At 35.5% G+C, this 20,538-nt stretch overlaps 1 protein-coding gene across 7 annotated transcripts in view; it reads right to left on the minus strand.

Moving 5' to 3' along the window:
• The window catches only part of SNCA (synuclein alpha), a 179,365-nt gene that overhangs the window by 89,310 nt on the left and 69,517 nt on the right, over window positions 1-20,538 (minus strand). For 6 of the 7 annotated variants that reach the window (XM_054553433.1, XM_054553432.2, XM_063723251.1 and 3 more), the window contains 3 exon segments: window positions 19,665-19,810; window positions 12,272-12,313; window positions 6,446-6,588 (listed from right to left, as the gene is read on the minus strand). In XM_054553433.1, the coding sequence (XP_054409408.1) occupies window positions 6,446-6,588; window positions 12,272-12,313; window positions 19,665-19,785 (306 nt within the window). In that variant the 5' untranslated portion in view covers window positions 19,786-19,810. 7 annotated transcript variants of the gene reach the window in all.

Consider the following 20,538-nt stretch of genomic DNA (forward strand, 5'->3'; position numbering starts at 1 on the left):
ATCTCATTTACCTCATTTCTGTACCCTTGAATATCACGTAAACATATTTTGTCCTAATTTTTAAATACTTTGAATAGTTTGAGAACCATAAGACCTCTTTTGACAATTTCCTCTTGATAAAGCAAATAGCATCATCAATGTCTCCCTAAAACTTAAAAGCTAACAGCCTATGCTTGAAGGGGCAGAAAAGTCAAGTTATTTGTTCCTTTTTAGGGACAAACAGGTTGTTTATCATTGTAGTTGGAGACAAGATATATGGAATAATATATAAACACATCTTATCCTATTTATGCTTGTCACCTAAACATATAAATGCTATTTTTTCCAAGTTTATTATCAAATTACAAAGTGGAAATATGGCTCAGATGGTAATAGAGGTAAAAACAAACCTAAGTCATGTAAGATGAGTAAGTCTAAAGATCTAATGTACAACATGAAGATTATTGTTAATAATATTGTAGTGCATACTGGTAATTTTTCAAGAAAGTAGATTTTAGGTACTGATTATAAAAAAACAAAGGCAACCATTTGATGATGGGTATGTTAATTTGCTTCAATGTAGGAATCACTTTTATATATGTGTGTATATTATATATATATATATAAAGATAAGTATCTCAAAACATCATGCTGTACAACTTAAATGTATACAATTAAAAATAATTTTAAAATACAACTAAGTTTGAAGTCATCCTACGTTTAACAGTATCTCATTAATGAAACCAGCAAAATTATCATGCCATCTTTGCAAGTGAAGGAATACTAACAATAGACGTTAGCACATGCACAGTAAAAATGGGTTCATAAAAGTGTGGTCATTGCTCTCACGTTGCAGTCCACAGAATTTTAAGCTATGTTAAACATTTATGAAGGAACAAGGGAAGTGCACGAATATGATTTAAACCTATTTGTTGGTATACCGTGATGCAGTTCTATCCCACTCATCCTATAATACATTTCTTTGACAAACAAAACCATAATCGCAATCAGTTCTTTGAATATTAAAATTGGACGTATAGTCATGTATATGTTGTGGGGTTGTAATGCTTACAGACTATTAACCACTGATCCTAAGATTTGGGTGGAAGTATCTGTCTCTATATCTAAACAGCTAAAATATCATGGCTATTATCTGTGTGTGTGTGTGAGGTAATTTCAGTCTACTGACAAAAACGCAATTTAATGTATGATATTTATTGAGAGCATCAGCCTCTCTCATTTCTAAGATAAATCTCTTTTTTTCCATGATGGATATATACTTGTTACAAACCATACTGTTCTCAGAGACCACAGCTGCTCCTTTTTTCCAAGGGTAAATATGTCAGTCTCCCGGCCTGAACTGCCCATTTCTTGAAGGCAGGAGCCATCCACGTGTTACTCAGTTTTGTATTTCTCATGGTGCCCAGCTGAGTGTCTGGCACATATTAAGTACTCAGTTAATAATTTTTAATGAAAACATAGCAGTAAGCCTATTTTCCTTATAATTTTATACATAATTACGGAGTGCTTTCCCACCTAGAACCTTACAGGATTAAGGGTCATTAGAATTCACTATTCATCCATCTTGAACCCAGTGAAATTTTGTCAGATACAAAGAAAGGCCATAATAATTGTGTTTCTAAGTGGGGACAGTTTATGTACCGTTAGTGGGCTCTCGTATGAGTGAAAAATACCAACTTTTACATACCACATTGCAAAATGTCACTGTTACATACCTTTAGAAACAAATCAATCTTAATTTTTTCTTTAATAATCACAGTATGCTTTAATCTAAGATTATAGTGCCAGCAATAGTATATGCCACTCGAAACACAAATACAAATCAGGCAATTCATTGCACCTCAAAGCTTTTAATTTAGATCTAAATATACCTAACAGTCATCTGGTTATCTTCTGAAGTCAAGCACAAGGATAAGAACCAAACTTCTAATTATTTGAGGCAATGTATTATATTAACAATTATTAGACACTTAAGGGGAAAGTTTACTATAAATTAAAATATTTCTCCAGTCCTGATATCTCTTATTACTACCTTGTTATAAAATTATTTTAAGATTATGCCTGTGACCTGTGTGTGCTTCTTCAAAGAAATCTGAAATGTTGCCTGTGACCTGTGCTTGTTTGTGAAATCAACATTAAATGATTCAGCTGATAGCAACATACATCATCTGATTAATCATTTAATCAGAGGGTCCATAACACCCAAGTGTTTAAAAATAAATTTGCATGAAGCCCCACACGACAGCCATAGTAAGTCAAAGGAAATGAGTAAAAGGATGCTTAGATATTATAGTTCATGATGTCAAACCTGACATTTTAAATCCTGCTTTTGTTTTATTCATCTAGCACACAACTGGCTAGCTATCCTTTTATAAATTAAGTCAGGATTATTACAGAATATACATGTGTCAATCCATTTGAAATCAAGATTTAAAAAAAACTGTTCATAATCTATTGATCTAATTTTTCCAAAATGGCATTGCTTACGAACTTCATTCTGATTTTGAACAACAATAAATAACATCGCTGAACCTGGATGTTTTAAGTATCCGAGGCAACAGACATTTCAAGCTTATTTCTTGCATGAAAACTATTAATCATCATGTAGATAAGTCGTGTCTAAATGGGATATGATAATGAAGCTGACTGCTGTATTATTTGTCAGGCAGTGGCTTCACAGTTTATTCAGGACGTTTGCTCTCTAAAACTCCAGAAAATTACAAAAATATAAAAACTTCAGGATCCAACTCTTCTAGAGCATTCCATGTGGCATGAAAGAGATGCTTATTAGTTCAGCAAGGATTTATTTGAGCACCAGCCACATGCAAGACACTGTTGAGGAGCTGGGACAGAGGAAGTGTTCTAGTGGCTACTCCACACTGCACGCATAGTAGCATTACAGAAATAACGCTGATTCAAGTCACTTTCTTTGTACAACATTCTTAGAACAAGCAGATCTTTCTTCCTCAATAGAAGTAGGAAATATAAATTTTCTCTATATAACATCACTGTTGCTTTGCACTTAAAATTTCTGCCAGTGCACTTTTAACCTGTTTCTACTCTGCCAATAAAAGGTATGAACTTCAAGAAATGAATTGTATGACTGATAACTTCTTATGTGCACATGAGTAAAAATATAGATCAAAAGATCTAGTATTCTAATGTACTAAACACGAGTTAATATTGTTCTGTAAAACAAAATCTTATAATTCAAGATAACTCATTTGTCCTTTAACTAGTCTTATACTTGGAAATTATTACTAAGGGTGGCTACATTCACATGATCAAATGAACAAAACAGGTATCTCCTTTGATTTACTCTTGATTTATTGGTTGTTCAGAATTATGTCATTTAATTTCCACATATTTGTGAAGGGAGAGGGAACTTTCCCCCCCTCATCAACTAGATGGTGATGGACCAAACACTCTCAAAGGGCATGAAAGGTGAAAACCGGTGCCATTACTCCCTTTCAGTGTTCCTGATCTTAAAGCACAGCCATTAATCCACTTCTACAAGCTAGACATCCGGTACCCCTACTTGTCACATCCCTCTTCCTCCAAGTTTCTGGCACAGTGTGAGCAAACATTCTTTCTTGAATGATGAATGAGTGTCTCAATGCGGTCATTAATAAGCATTTCAAGCAAAAAGAGTTTGCTTATTTCTATTTGCCAGGGTCATTTTGATCAGAGTTTAAAAAATGAAATAAATTATTTCAAAGTTCATAATGAACAAATTAAATACTTTCATTGAAACCATCCAGATTTTTTAGCATCCCATAGATGTGACCACAATTGCAGACATTTATTAGAGTATTCTTTGAATTATTATAGAAACTCAGAACTTTATTGCTAAATTAGACTTCAACAATTTTCTAGTAGAGCTTCCTCATTATATGAGAAAGACTTTTAGGAGATCTGCAAAAAGCTATCCAGTCAGGTGGTGTATGAGCGGAGAGGAAGACTAGCCATTTTCACTCTCAGTCCAATGTTTATTTCCGCAACTATGCTGCAATTTCTAGGTTCTATGGCTTCATTTTCATATTAGAAATCAGTAAGAAACTGTACTACCTATCAGGGAAATATCTCCAAATGATTAATTTTGTCACATCACTTAGATTTCTGCTTTAAATATTAAAATAAATAGCAGAATTTTTAGATGGGTGGAAAGCAAACCCAGTTTTGTAAAAGATTAAGCACTTTCATGCTCCATTTGTAATTTATATTGTATGCCTTAAATACAGGTGAATAAAAGATGGTACATGTTTCCCTGTTGTTTAATATTCGGAAGCAATAAAATTCTCTAGTTAAATCTAGTTGTCCATAATTGAGTGTATAAAGACCCAAAGGAAGGTAAGTTTTGAGGAAGTGCTTGGGGAAGTGATATAGTGGCTGGAAAAGTACTATTGGTGTCCCGTCTATTCCAAATGACTGTGCAACCTCGGACTACCCACTTCCTCTGTAGATTTCAATCTCCTCATCTCTACAATCAGAAGACTGATCTGAACAGAGGGTCTGTCAATGGACTTCCCATTAAGCCCTTTGATGTGTGTATGTGAGTGTGCATTTTTCAGAAGCTAAGAGGGTCCATAGCTTCTATCAGCCTGTGAAAAGGGTCTGAGACACAAAACTGGTTAATTGCCTGTGTACTAATTCTGAGGTCCCTCTTAACTTGTGAAATCTTACAAAGCTATAAATAGAATTAAAATTTTAGATGGAAACCAGGAATTAATATAATTATTATCCCTAATAAGATTATTTGAAAAGCATATTTTGTACAAAGGGGTACCACCATGACCAACCATTCATTCAAGCATTAGCTGAAGAGCTTCACTAGAAGCCCAGTAAGGATTTGCCATAATTAGCATCCATTGCACCAGACACTAGACATGTAACTACATGTAGTAAATCTAAATATATCACAGATATTTTTGTTCTGCCTTTTTATTATCAGAGTTTTAATGGGCTATAAAGGTAAGGCTGCTACTTAGGATTACATGAAGTGGAAAAAACCCAGAATAGTTTGCCAGCAAATAAAACTTCTTTCTCACAATTTTCAAGATATTCATCCAAAATCATTTTGATTGTAACTTTTGAATAGCTGAATAGCACTGTTCTTATACTAAGCATATGATTATAAAAGACCCAGAAATAGAAGTTGTTCTGCTTACTCACTTACTTCCTTCCCTCCTTAATTTAATAAATGTTTGTTAATTGTCTACTATAAGTTGGAAACTCTCCCAGACACTGGTGAAATATCAGTGAACAAAATAAATATATTTCACTCTCATGGTGCCTACATTCTAGAAGGGAGAAATAAAATTAAAAACATGCATTAAAGTAAGCATATTATGTATTATATTTAAAGGTGAATAACACTTTGGCAAAGAAAGAAAAGGAAAGAAGGAAGGAATGAAGGAAGGAAGAAAGAAAGAAAGAAGAAAGAAAGGAAGGAAGGGAGAGAGAGAGAGGGAGGAAGGAAGGGAGGAAGGAAGGAAGGAAGGAAGGGAAAAGAAAGAAAGAAAAAAAAGAGAAAGAAGGAAAGAAAAAGAAAGAAGGAAAGAAAAAGAAAGAAAGAAAGAAAAGAAAAGAAAAAAAGTAGGGAGACTGGGAATACCAGAGGTGAGAAGAATGGCTCCAATTTTATATAGATTAGGGCAGGCCTCCCCAAGAATGTATCAGGGCAAGGGTATGCTTGATTTATTCAAGAAATAGCAAGGAGGCCATTGTGGCAGGGAAAAAGCAAAAATTATTTTGCTGTTGTAGTGGTGACATTTGTAAAATTTCATCATTGTTGACACCTCATACTGTATTAGTTCTATATTTAAAATGAAAGTTATAATATCTTTGATATAATCTTATTCGTGTCCCATGTTTGTCAAAAAAATTCAGTGAAAATTCTTCTCAGAATTTTAAAATCTACCTCAAAACTATGATCTCTGGTTGGTATGTATTTTAAGTCTCTCAGTTCTCACAAATATGTATTTGGCAATGAACTGTTATGTAATATGCAGATATGCCATTTAATAAGAGATGACGTCACTATAAAGAAATCAAGTAAAAGAACTTTATTTTGGAAATTAGGAAATTAGGCACAAAGGGATTTGTTACTCCAAGGAGGAGAAATTCCAAGACTTATAGTTAACATGAAAGCCCTCATTCTTTCTGAAATGTCACTGTTCCTTTGGCATTTTACTACATTTTTTGTTTCATTAACTTTCTTCCAGAAATTGAAACAATCATGATAATTGTAAAATTTGCATGGCATTTATCTGGGTTAATGCCTGAAACAAGCAAGACCAATATAAAGGTAGCACTTTTTCACAAGGGGAGGGTCAGGTAGCCGTTCCCCACAGTAAGTATCTTGCTCCTGCCTCCAGGCCTCACGTGAAAATGAACCGTAATCTCACCAGCTTATAAATGTAACACAAAATGTCCACAGCCATACCTTGCCCAACTGGTCCTTTTTGACAAAGCCAGTGGCTGCTGCAATGCTCCCTGCTCCCTCCACTGTCTTCTGGGCTACTGCTGTCACACCCGTCACCACCGCTCCTCCAACGTTTGTCACTTGCTCTTTGGTCTTCTCAGCCACTGGTACAAATAAAGAGCAACAACAGATTAAAGGGTGGTAGAATAACAGTGACTTAAAATCATTCCACTTCCACTAGCCATCGACTTCCATACACCTGTATCTACACAAGCCATAGATAACTGAGGGGTCAGAAGAAACAAAAGCCACCAAGATGTCCAAGTGAGTGTGGTTCAACCAAACATTGAATCTTGGCTAAGATATTTTTGCTAAAGTCATGCAGTATTAAAAAGTGCTTCAAGTTTAACGATCAGGAATGTAAAGCCATGAGTGATCTGGATTTGGTTTATACTAAGGAAAGTTTACAGAAAGCAATTCTTACAGGTGCAGTTATACTTGAACCAGACTCGGCATGAATATTTATTTATTTCAATTCAGTGCCAATCCTTTGATCTCACTCGGCAAGTTAATTTCCACCACACCTTCTAAGCAACACAATACATACTTCTATTTGTTTATTTATATGAGATGGAGTTTCATTCTTGTTGCCCAGGCTGGAATGCAATGGCACAATCTCAGCTCACAGCAACCTCTGCCTCCTGAGTTCAAGCTATTCTCCTGCCTCAGTCTCCCGAGTAGCTGGGATTACAGGTGCCCACAACCATGCGTGGCTAATTTTTTTTTTTTTTTTTGTATTTTTAGTAGAAACAGCGTTTCATCATGTTGGCCAGGCTGGTCTCGAACTCCTAACCTCAGGTGATCTACCCGCCTTGGCCTCCCAAAGTGCTAGGATTATAGGCATGATCCACCGCGCCCAGCCCCTACTTAATTATCTATGTGTTCAGACGTGGTATTATCACATATGTATGAATAACAGCATAAGAAATGGTTGTGAAGGAACTTGGATCTTTTTATGGAACTTCAGGTAGTGAAACAAAAGGTTCTTAAAAAGCTAAATTTGCAGTAATTTTAATAGGAGCAAAGGAGCTAGACAGTATGAAAATGAAGAGACTATTGAGCACCCTTACAATTTCTTTTCATAAAACAAAATGAGATGTGGTCATTCAGTAGATTTATTAAAATAGGTTAACATTTTTGAGTAGACAGTGTAAATAGTTTGAATTGAGTTTATAAGCAGAAGTTTAATTTCATGTCAAAATTTTTCTTGTTCAGTTAAATAAGCCAGAAACAGAAAGGCAAACAACCACATGATCTCACTCATGTGGAATCTAAAGAAAAAAAAAGTTGATATCATAGAGGCAGAGAGGAGAACAATGGAGGAGAGTGGAGGATGGGGACACTCATCTAAGGAAATGAAGGCACATTTTCTTGACATGCTTTGTACTCCCCAGATAAGCCTTAGTCTGAGAGGAGTTACACCATGTCAGCTCTTTAGTGCTATTCACATGATTATTGTATAGGTTTCATCTCACCAGTTGAAGAAGCCAATATTTATTTATTTATTTATTTATTTAGAGACAGAGACTTGCTCTGTCATCCAGGCTGGAGTGCAATGGCACAATCTCGGCTTACTGCAAGCTCCGACTCACGGGTTCACGCCATTCTCCTGCCTCAGCCTCCCCAGCAGCTGGGACTACAGGCGCACGCCACCACGCCCGGCTAATATTTTTGTATTTTTAGTAGAGACAGGGTTTCACCGTGTTAGCCAGGATGGTCTCGATCTCCTGACCTCGTGATCCACCCGCCTCGGCCTCCCAAAGTGCTGGGACAACAGGCGTGAGCCACCGCGCCCGGCCTGAAGCCAATATTTAAATGGTGTGGACAAAGCAATTCGTTTTCAAATAGACTGTGTAAGTCATAGAAGCTAAGGGGGTCTGTAAGGACAAGAGGCTTTCTCTTTAGTTCAGGCAATGTGGGGAAGCCTGACATAGCCACACAGCCCAAGACCAGAAAGGGTCCACAGTAGTGTTGCTCCCTATTTGTCTTTTAGGCTAGAATTTTGTACAACTACCTACCAACTCCGTGCCACTTCTAAGGATATGGCTGATGTCTCCTTAAGAATAAGAGCTATTTACAATTCAAAGTTCGATTTAAATGCCAGTGAAAAGCTGTACTGAAAATCTTATGTTTTAAAACATTTCTGAAATGTTGATCCTTTAAAAATAGTCAATTATGTGTTTCAAGTTGTCATTTTTTTCCTTTTCAAGGACGTGAATTGAAAATTTTGCTTGAAACGAACATTTTCTTGTTATAAAATCTCAAAGCAAGATTAAAAATAGGTTTTGAATTTTTTACAGATCCAGCCATAAATTTTATAATATCTAGATAACCTTTTATATATGTATAAATTTTAATCTAGTTTTAATGCAATACACTGCACAGTAAAATGTACTCTGCACATTACAATTTCATTGTTTTATTATTATAATCATAAATAAAATGGTTACATTACAAAATGACAGTGTACATGTAGCAATAATCGACACATTTAAAAACATTTCTGTAGAACTGATTTCTCTAGTAGGGTCTCTGCTGACCTTTAACCTCTATTTTTCCCCTTGAGGGCTTTTCACACTATTTCTCTACTCACTGACATTCCAAATGACAGGTGACAAAACAAAAGGAAAAGAGACACACTCATATTAGTACATTTTGTGTCTAATAAATGATATCTGTTTTTCAGCAATTGAGTTCTTTGAAATCAGGGATTCTGCTTTATTTTTCTTTATATTATTTCATAGTAGATAATAAATAATTTAGAATATACTAAAATGAATTTAGTGTCTATCTCTAATGTCTGCATTAATATAAATAATAGGTTTATATTTGACTTTAGCTACTTTAAAAATAAAATTCCAAAAAGGAAATGTGATACCAACTTTTAGAATAGATATAGCCAAATCTAACCTTTGACATTAAACAAAATTATAAAATTAATATCTGGTTTTGAATTGTTATACAAGTGATGGATTTAAAGAAAATAAATTTAAAACAATTTACTAAGGAAATTTAAATCATAATATGTTGAAAATTAGTTTTGTTCATTATGATGTAATAAATTTATAAGAATCAAAACCTTCAGAAAATCTCATGTTAGAAATTTCTTTATATTATACTTGCATGAAAAATAAGTAAATTTATATCATAGTTTATTTTTAAAGTACCTTAAAATACATATCATTCAGTAAGTTTAATTAAACACATTTTCATATATTTCTATAATATGATGCATTAAATTGATAACTGAGATCAAACAGCCAGGATTTAAGTTGGTGGATTTTTCATTGGTATTATCTAACTAGGATAATTTATTTTCCTTGAACTTTGTAGGTGGAAAGTTCCCAGCCCAAGTTTACTTAAGTCTATATTTCTCCCCTGCCCCACCGAAAAAAATAAAAGCTAATGGGATGAATTTAGGGGAAATTGTTTCTTTAATATTAGAAGATAATATTAGGTACTATGTAATAGTTTCTTGTTTCCCTGCATTAAGACTTGTAACAAGAACAATTGACAATTAGTTAGCACTTAATATGTACCCATAATAAACATTTTACATCAGGCATAATATGCAAATTATTCTCCCTCTCTTTAACCATTGAAATGTAATTATCTTATTTCTTCTCATAATTAGACTTAAGCACTTTATATTAAATAACCCTATTCAAAAAGTTAATTCATTTATCTGATGTGAGAGAGGAATGATTATGATAGCAGCTGATTTATCCCAATGTGTTTCTCATAGCCATACTAGTTATGACAGCACTTTTGGTTATTTCACTACTGCCAGGGTAGTTCATGGGTGCAATTGCTGTAAATATTGCCCATGCTGAAATCACCATGTCCTTACTGCCTAGCAACATTTCCCATAGTTTTCTGTGGAACACTAGTTTCATTCAACCCTAGTAACTAATGAAGAAAGGTTTCAATAATCAAAAAGTTTGAATAACCCTGATTTTAACTATGTAATGCAAATTTCTTTACTGTAGGACATCTCAGATTCCTTAATATACTAAAGAGAAAATAAAGTATGCAAAGTCTCCCAACATTGTACAATGTTGGAGAAACTTAAGATTGTAAGCCACTGTCCTTCAGAAAACATTTTATAAAATGTCTAATTGTACAAACTTCAGTCTCTCTCTCTCTCTCTCTCTCACACACACACACACACACACACAGATATGTGTTTACATTTTGGCATTCTGGAGAAGACTAAAAAAATGCAGCCCATCTCCACAGTCTCCATTAGATCATTAGGTGACAGTAATAGTTGGGTTATTTAATTTTTACCACTGACTCCAAAACTTGCCACATGCTTGTCTGCTTTCTAAACCTCATGGGTTCTTCCTCAACTACTAAATGGAGCACCATTCATCTAGGTTGACCCTCTTCAGTTAGTGGAGTCTCCACCTGTCTGTTATCTAGTTCTTATTATAATCATGCTTCACAATATCATATTTATAGGAGGTCCCTAGAAGTCAACATAGTCCACTTACTTACCTAGTTCTCTGTTGGATTGCAACAGAGCCCATTAAAGATGCACAATTAACTTCTAACAGAACTAGTTTCAAAGGAGTCTGTTTTATTTTTACACTCTGATTTTTAAATCAAAAGTATTCATTTAAAGAAATATTTTTCTCCACTAGTTGTAAAAATGTTGCACAAGATAAAGTTCACTATAAAACTATAAGTAACACTTATAAAATACATATGGTTTGCTTTTGTTTTCCAGATATTTTGTGTACATTAATTCACTGAATTATTTTATAGATGAGGAAGCTAAATCACAGAGAGGTGAAGAATCTTGCAAAAAACACACAGCTGATAAGGAGTAAGGAGGAAGCTGAACCAAGAAGATCTGACTCCTGTGTTTTTAGTTCCATCCACAACACTGTATTAAGATTCCCATATCATTGTCTTCCTTTCCATTTTAGAAGTCAGTGATAGGAAGATTTTATTTTTATAGGCACTATTGTGTTTAATGCTTTCTGATCATATAAATTATATTTCTGATTATATCTTTTGCTTCACCACATCTGCCAGGAAACGTGGAGTACTTAACAACAGAAAACTTAATTACAGCAAATCTGTGGGCTTTTAATTTGTTAAATTTTGGTTCTCCTTTGATTTTTCTATTTCTGGCACTCTCATCCTTATCTTCCTCAACATCTGATGATGATTATCATCATTTTTGATATTTCTTGATTGTAAACCTAATTGACTTATTCAAATTCTTGGTAAATTTAGGCCAAATGAATAATATAATCAGAAATGTAATAATTGCACAATAATACTTGTACAAATAGCTATACCATAACAATACAAATATAAATACAATAAACAATTTACTGACTGTCCAAGGGTGTTTCCTGAAATGCACTCTGAATTATCAAAGGAATATTATAATCAACATAATTTAAGGTCAAAATATTTTACTGTAATCAACAGAAATTTTACTTTTTTAAAAATTATGGCAATATTCACATTTTATTTTTGTCAGCAGTTTGTCAATACATTTTTGGTCAGAATATTTAAATGCCCACTTACTATAAACATAGCTTATCAATTCAAAGCCATCATTATTCTTGGCAAGTATATTTTTTATTTATAATCAATATTTACCTATTTAAAAATACTTTATAAAGAATTCAGTTTCAATAAGACGGATATGCTCTTAGAATGCTCAGTGATTGTTTCACAATTTCATTCAGAATGTTGAATACTGGGCCACACTAATCACTAGATATTTTAAATATCATCTCTGGATATAAGCACAATGGAGCTTACCTGTTGCCACACCATGTACCACTCCCTCCTTGGTTTTGGAGCCTACAAAAACAAATTCAAGACATAAGTCTCAAGCTAGCCTTACATTGCTGATTAGCTAGTTTTCAATACAACTAATTTAAAAATCTCAATCTTCAGAAGTCTGTATATTATTATATCTTCAGGGAAAGAAAAAAAATATATATATATATCCTAAAACTAGAAGAAGGAACTCCAGTAACCACCACAATAAATAGAAGAAAGCCCAGCTAACAGGAGGTCCTCTCCAATTATGATTTTAGCACAAAATAATGACTTTATCCCCTTTGCTCCCACATCACATGTCAACTTACAGAGGAGAAAAAAGAATGAGATAACACTGGGGCCCAGTGAGAAGATAATTTTGAATTCAGAGCTGTAGAAGCTTTAAAAGTACAGCACTAGAGACAGATCAGTCAACCCATGAAACAAAAGCGAAGAAGGATGGAGAGAAGGCTATTTAACATGTGCTGAACACCCATTATGTAAACAAACATTTTAGGCCGGATGCGGTGGCTCATGCCTGTAATCCCAGCACTTTGGGAGGCCAAGGCAGGCAGATCACGAGGTCAGGAGATCGAGACCACCCTGGCTAATATGGTGAAACCCCATCTTTACCAAAAATACAAAAAATTAGCCAGGCGTGGTGGCGGGTGCCTGTAGTCCCAGCTACTTGGGAGGCTGAGGCAGGAGAATGGCGTGAACCTGGGAGGCAGAACTTGCAGTGAGCCAAGATTGTGCCACTGCACTTCAGCCTGGGTAACAGAGCAAGACTCTGTCTCAAAAAACAAACAAACAAACAAACAAAAAAACCACATTTTACATATCATCTTATTTAATCTTCATAACATCCATTTAATATAGTTATATTATGCCCATTTTAAATATCTGATGAAATTAAAAATCTGAGTTAAGTAATTTATGTAACATTACACATGTAATAATAGGCTATAAGCACATTCAAACTAGGGTCTCCACACAGGATCAGAATTTCTTCCAAACCTTGACCATTACTAAACTTGAATACAAATAATTATTATGTGTATTATTAAAATTATGGTTGTGAAAATTTTATTCATATCCTCTCTAATGTTGGATTTTTCAGTGTAATTCACACTGTATAATTTATGGAATAGGCATGATTTTTATGTTTTACAGAATTATCATTCTCCTTTTTAAGTTTGGATCAGTTTACAAAATGTTACCATTTGCACTTTAATGTCATGATATACTGACAGTGTATTTAACATAAGGTGTATTTTTCAGCATCGCTTCCTCCGGGACACCTTCACTCTTTATCACAACCTCTTTCCCCATTATACGGATACCTTCACCTCAATACGTTCCTCTGACTGCATATTTAGAGTCTCCTGAATTGCAGCAGTGACAACATCCTCAGGGTGGCTACTTCTTGTATAAATCAACTTATGTTTGATTCAAATTTTACTTCCAGCAAGTTTCACTTCCTTTGTTTGCTACTCTTTCATCTTTGCTGGCCAGTTTCCTCTTTTGATTGCGCATTTTTGTGAAACATCACATGGGCTCACCACTGGGAGACAATGTGGCCACACAAGTAGGGGCATTGCTGTCTGTATGAACTGCATAACAGATATGAAGCAACCAATCTCCAAAAAGCTTTGAAACAAGTGCTGTGGTTTTGTCACTGATTATAATGGGTCTCTGTTATTTATGTAATGATTTGAAGGCTGAAGAGTTAGCAGCAAAGCTTGTACTTTATGCAATGACTTTCAGTATACTGTGGTAACAGAAATTTGAATTGTGTTGTTAGGGGCTGGTGTCATTTAACTAACCATAGTAACTGGAATTTGTGTGTGCTAGAACTATGCAGAGTGAGAATAGCTGATATTTAAGAGAATATGTTTCAATCTCTATTTCTCATCCTTACCCCCTGCATCCCATGTTGTCTTAAAAATGACTAGTAGTAAGAAATGTCTAACAGCTAGAATGCGATCTTTGTTCTTTGCCTTAGCAGTACCTAAGAATTTGACCTTTGGTTAAGTTATGAAACGTATTCTAAATCAAAGACAATGAGATAGAAGTAGACAGTAGAATTATGATTATTAGACGCTGACAAGGGTAAGAGGGAGGGGAGGACATGGAGAGGTTGGTTAAGGAATATGAAATTGGAGCCAAATATGAGGAATAAGTTCCAGCATTCTGTAGTACTGTAGGGTGATATACTTAACAATAGTTTATTGCATATGTTCAAAAATCTAGAAGAGAGAATTTTTAATTTTTAATGTTCTTAACACAAAGGAATGATAAATGTTTCAGGTAATGGATATGTTAATTACCCTGATTTGATTATCACACATTGTATACATGTATGGAAATACAATTCTGGATCCCACAATTATATACAATTATTACATGTTCACTAAAAATAAAAGAAAAATTAAAAATAGAGTAGCATATGACCCAGCAATCCCTCTTCTGGGTGTAGATCCACAAGAAAAGATTTCAGCATATCTGTTCCCAAGGGCCCAACACAGTGGCTCTTGCTTGGAATCCCAGTGCTTTGGGAGGTCGAGGCAGGAAGATCACTTATAAATATACAAGGAATTTTAAAAACACTAAAACTAATATTTATTTATTTAGCAAACCAGAATTTAAAACATTAAAAATTAAAGTGTTTTATTTCTTTGTTAAAAACTTATCAACAGTAATGTAAATAGTGTTTGTCGTCTTCTCATTGTATAACTTCCTATATGGAGTGGACATGTTTTTTATATTTTACAGAATTGTCATACTCTATTTTAAATTTGAATTATGAGTTTGAAACCAGTCTGGGCAACAGAGTGAGATGCTATATCTACAAAAAATATTAAAAATTAGCCAGGCATGGTAACGTATGCCTGTAGTCCCAGCTACTTGGGAGGCCAAGGCAGGAGGATCTCTTGAGCCCAGAAGTTTGAGGTTACAGTGAGCTATGATAACACCACTCCATTGCAGCCTGGGTGACAGCAAGACCCTGTCTCCAAAAAAGAAAAAAAGAAAAATATAATAGCCACAACTAAAGTGTTTACCGATAGATAGGTAGATAAAAAGACTGTGGTACATAGATACAATGGAATATCAGTCAGCCGTAAAAAAACAAGATCCTACCATTTACAATGTGGATGAACCCAGACAACATTATGCTAAGTGAAATAAGCCAAACACAGAAAGAAAAATATTACATTATCTCACATATATGTGGAAGCTTGAAACAAAATTCAAATATACAGAGACTAAGTAAAAAACAGGGTTAATAGAGGTGGAAAAGTAGGTAGAAAATAGGGACATATAGGCCAGAGGGTCCAAGCAAGTAGCAGATGCGTAGGATGAACAAGTGTACAGATCTAATGTATGAGGATTATAGGTGATAAAATTGTACTATATTTGAGATTTATGATAAAGAAGTGGATTTTAGCTGCCCTTGCCACAAAAACAATAAAAAAGGTAACTATGGGAGATTATGAATATATTAATTTGCTTCAATATAGTAATTTTTTTAGTGTCTAATGTATCCCATAACATGTTGTATACCCTAAATATACACAATTAAATTTATTTTTAAAAAAGAATGCCACTAGGCTGGGCGCAATGGCTCACACCTGTAATCCCAGCACTTTGGGAGGCCGAGGTGTGGGGATCACGAGATCAGGAGTTCGAGACCATCCTGGCTAACATGGTGAAACCCCGTCTCTACTAAAAATACAAAAATTAGCCAGGTGTGGTGGCGTATGCCTGTAATTTCAGCTACTCAGGAGGCTGAATCAGGAGAATCACTTGAACCTGGGAGGCGGAGGTTGCAGTGAGCTGAGATCACACCACTGCACTTCAGCCTGGAGTGAAGTGACAGATTGAGACCCTATCTCAGAAAAAAAGAAAAAGAAAGAATGCCACTAAACCACATCATTAGAACTTATAATTAATTATTTTTTATAAATATCTTATGCAACATATTTTATATTTTTGTAGTGTAACCCCAAACAAAAAGACATGTATATACCTTAAAAAAAAAGAGATAAATGAGAGTCCTCATAAGGTTACCATGTATCAAACCAATCAGCTGTTTTTTGAGGTCATAATTATTTACTAATAATCTGTAATTGATGGTTAGCCTTTAATTTATGAGTAATCTGTAATTGATAACATACAGCTACAAAATAGGTGCCAAGTGGTTATGTGACTAGCAAGGTATAAATGCTGTAGGGACACCAGAGCTGATGGCTTCCCTGAGTGGAGGTGTCCCACACCCACCCTATCTTGTCTTCCCAACCTCAAAAGAGCACAGAGTGGAGAAGAATGTCAGAAGTAATACCTGAGAGTTTTGAGAACTCAGCTATCCCTGTTGTGCATATTATGTTGACTTTGTCAGCTTAGTGAGGTGAAGCACATTTTGACTTGAGAATTTACTATCAGTTTCACTGACGGCCACTGCTGCTTATTGAGCAGAGTGGCATTGGAAGAGACTCAAAGATCATCATTTTCTTGCATTTATTGCATTTATATTACTTAGCATTATATAAAGATAATTAAATCTTTCTGCTTTTGAATTTAGATCTAATTAATTTCTGAGTCATCTGAAGAAATTTTTGTCTATTAAATTGAAGTACGTTGATTGAAAATTTGTGTACACAGATAACAAAAATGGAGGGAACAAAACCCACAAAAATAACACTGATCATTAAGGTAGTTCTTCAATGAGTTAAAAAGTAGTTGTCAAAAGTATATTCTTATAAAGGAATGAGATTACTTTTCTTATGAGGCTTCTACCAAACATCTTCGGCCGTAAGTGAAATTATGAAATGGTCTTTGGTCACCTCCAATATTTTAAATTAGGTATGTAATGAAGGACAAAAGAATAAATAGAAAACATGCTGGCAAAGTAATTATTCCGTTGGAGAGTTTATTTGATAATAATAACCATGGTTCCTATATATAAAAGTGCGCTCAATTATTCATATGTCCTGTCTTATTATGACATTCTCACAAAAAACTGCAAGGTAGTTGCAGTTTTCTAAATCATATTTTTTACTAATCAGGGAAGTGATGCTCAGAGATGTTAAGTACGCTTCCCCAAGACCCTAAAGGTAATAAGTGATGTAGTCTCAACTAAAACTTTGGTTTTTGTGATTGGTGCATTTTCTTTCCACTCTGTCAGTAGTCAGCAAGCTACAACCTACAAGACAATTCCAGCCCACCACCTGTTTTGATAAATGAAGTTTTATTGGAACACAGCCACACTAGTTATTGTTTATGACTACCTTCACACTTCAACAGCAGACTGGAGACACAGATTTTTTTTTTTTTAGACAGGGTGTCACTCTATCACCCAGGCTGGAGTGTAGTGGTTCGATCTCAGCTCACCAACCTCTGAAGCGAGCTGTATGGCTCAAGCCATCCTCCTACCTCAGCCTCCTGGGTAGCTGGCAATACAGGTGCATGCTACCATACCCGGCTAATTTTTGCATTGTTTGTAGAAACAGGGTTTCACCATGTGGCCCAGGCTGGTCTCAAATCCCTGGGCTCAAGTGATCCACCAGCCTTGGGCTCACAAAGTGCTGGGATTAAAGACCTGAGCCACAGCACCTGGCCAAGACATAGATCTCATGGCTTAAAATACGTGCTATCTGATTCCTTACCAAGAATTTTGCCAACCTCTGGACTATACTATTGTGTCTTCACATGGTCATTTTTTATCTTAAATTCTGTGTGTAAGTTCAACTCTCAATTAGAACTCAGAATGTAACCAATAAATAATTTATAGAATGTGCTATGTGTTAAATGCCATGAGAGACATTGAAAATGATTTCAATGAACAGTTATAAGGTAACTAAGTCAAAGAAACTTGTGCTTGCAGAACTTGGAAATCTGAGGACAAACGGAAAGATATTGATAAACTGCATGTCACTGATTCAGTATTCCAAATTCCATCTAAAAAGGTATAATTCACACTTCATAAAATATTTAAAATTAACTCATCAGTTTTTTCCTCTTGTAACGCCCTATTTCAATGACTTTCTGAAAATATGTTTTAAGGTAGAAAAAAAGTAATTTAATTGAAGATTTGTGGGAAGATTAAGTCAACATAAGAAACGTCTAAATAATGAGGCAGTGGCACATGCCTATAATCCTGGCTACTCAGGAGGCTGAGGTGGGGGCATGACTTGAGCCCAGGAATTCAAGGCTGCAGTGAGCTATGACAGCATCACTGCAGTCCAGCCTGGGCGACAGAGCAAGGCCCTGACTCTAAAAACTGGAAATAAAAAACTGAAAAAAAAATGTGTTGTGAACTTTGACGAGACTCATTCATATAAATCATTCCAAGTATAAAATTTCCCCCACTGATCTATCTTGAAGAGATAGTGTAGCTTTCTTTCACTTTGCAGACATAGACGGAGCATGTGTTTCAGCTAGGCAACTCAGTGTTCTCATCCTCCACCTGACTGTTCATCCTGTGATTCTTACTGCTATAGTCGCCACCAGAGAATGTGAAAAAGCTCTGAGGAGAAAGAAGAGAGGAAGAATGGGCAGTGTGTTTGTGTTGAGTGTGTGTGTCTATGCCTGTGGATGAGAGCATGTGTGTCTATTCTTGTCCAAGGAATTCAAAGTGTTTGTAAAATAACACTCAATTGAATACAGTTCAAGATACAGAAAAGAGAGTCAGAGTTTGGGTGTATACCCCAAGGTGGAACTTTAGGAACAAGTAGGTAATAAGCATCAATTTCTTTATTCTTTTAGTATGTGTGTCATTTGATGGATGAACTATATAAATGTTTCTGAGAGATTAGTAGCAGCCCTCAAGCACTTTTCTCTGTCCTCAGTGTTCACAGAGACCAAATGATCACATGAAGTAACTCTACCAAAGACTAATCTGTTCTTTCCATTTCAGGGCCACAAATAGGTCTCTTTATACACATCACAGGGGCATATCAAAGTCATATTTAAAAAATCAGAATGGATTAAAATTGACAAACATTATTCATGATGGTAAAAGAAATCACAGACCCATCAATGATTTTGATTCTTAAGAATATTCTTGATTATTTTTTAAAAGACTATGGGTTTTTAAAACTGTCCTCTGAAATAGAATTATGTAGGCACAGAAACATTCATTTTCAAAAAGTCCTAAATATTAGGGCAAAATTAAAAATCTGGAAAAGCAAACAGTCGCATTTTTTACTATTAGCTCAAATACACACATTCACATTCACCTACCTACACATACCTCTGACTCAGTCCACCTTTTTGACAAGCAGTGATGCAAAAATGAATCAAGAGAGAGAACTACCAGCATTTAGAGTATTGATTATCCTAACCCATCAGTCATGAACAAACACCAAAGTGACATTTGGGGTTTACCTACCTACATAGAGAACACCCTCTTTTGTCTTTCCTGCTGCTTCTGCCACACCCTGTTTGGTTTTCTCAGCAGCAGCCACAACTCCCTCCTTGGCCTTTGAAAGTCCTTTCATGAATACATCCATGGCTAATGAATTCCTTTACACCACACTGGAAAACATAAAATACACTTTGAATGAGAACTTTTGGGGAAAAATAAACAAAAAGCACTGAAAAATCATGAGAAACCCTCCAAAGTGTGAGACTCTTTTAAGTGTACACTCATTTAACCATTGGACAAAGCAGACATTTTTAGCTCTGGCATTAAAAATTTAGCATCTCCCATCCATCTTGGCTAGTAAAAGTCTAGCCACCTAACCATGGATTAGGATGAATCCTCTGAGTTGTTATTACTGCATTTCAGAAGTGGAGTTGCATGAAAAAATTAACCCCTTTTTTAAATTCCCGGGGTCTAAAGGGTAACAGTATGAGTTAGAAGCATGGAAGCTGGAGGCTTAAGGTCAGGGGCATCCTTAACATGAATCCCAGAAGAAGGCTAACAGGTTGATGGTGGAGAGGCGTAGGTAAGAGAACTAACTACTCACTCGGGGTGTGGTTCAACCTCAGGCAAACAGCCAGCCCAAGGGTGGTGGTTCTAATCCATCCGAACATCCACCCCCGCCCTCAGCTATCTACCCTGAGCAGGCGCCGCTCACACTCGCGGGCCGTCTCCAACCCCGCGCCACCAACCTGAGGGGGCGTTCTCAGCCTCCACCCAGGCGGACCCCGCGCCCGCCCTTGTTAACCCTTTACCACCTGTTGACTTGGCCTCCCTGCACTTCCATTTCATTATTTAACAAACGCAGCTTGCTTACTTTACAGAGAAAAACCAAGAGAGC

Source organism: Pongo abelii, chromosome 3 (assembly GCF_028885655.2).
Source record: "Pongo abelii isolate AG06213 chromosome 3, NHGRI_mPonAbe1-v2.0_pri, whole genome shotgun sequence".
NCBI lineage: Eukaryota > Metazoa > Chordata > Mammalia > Primates > Hominidae > Pongo > Pongo abelii.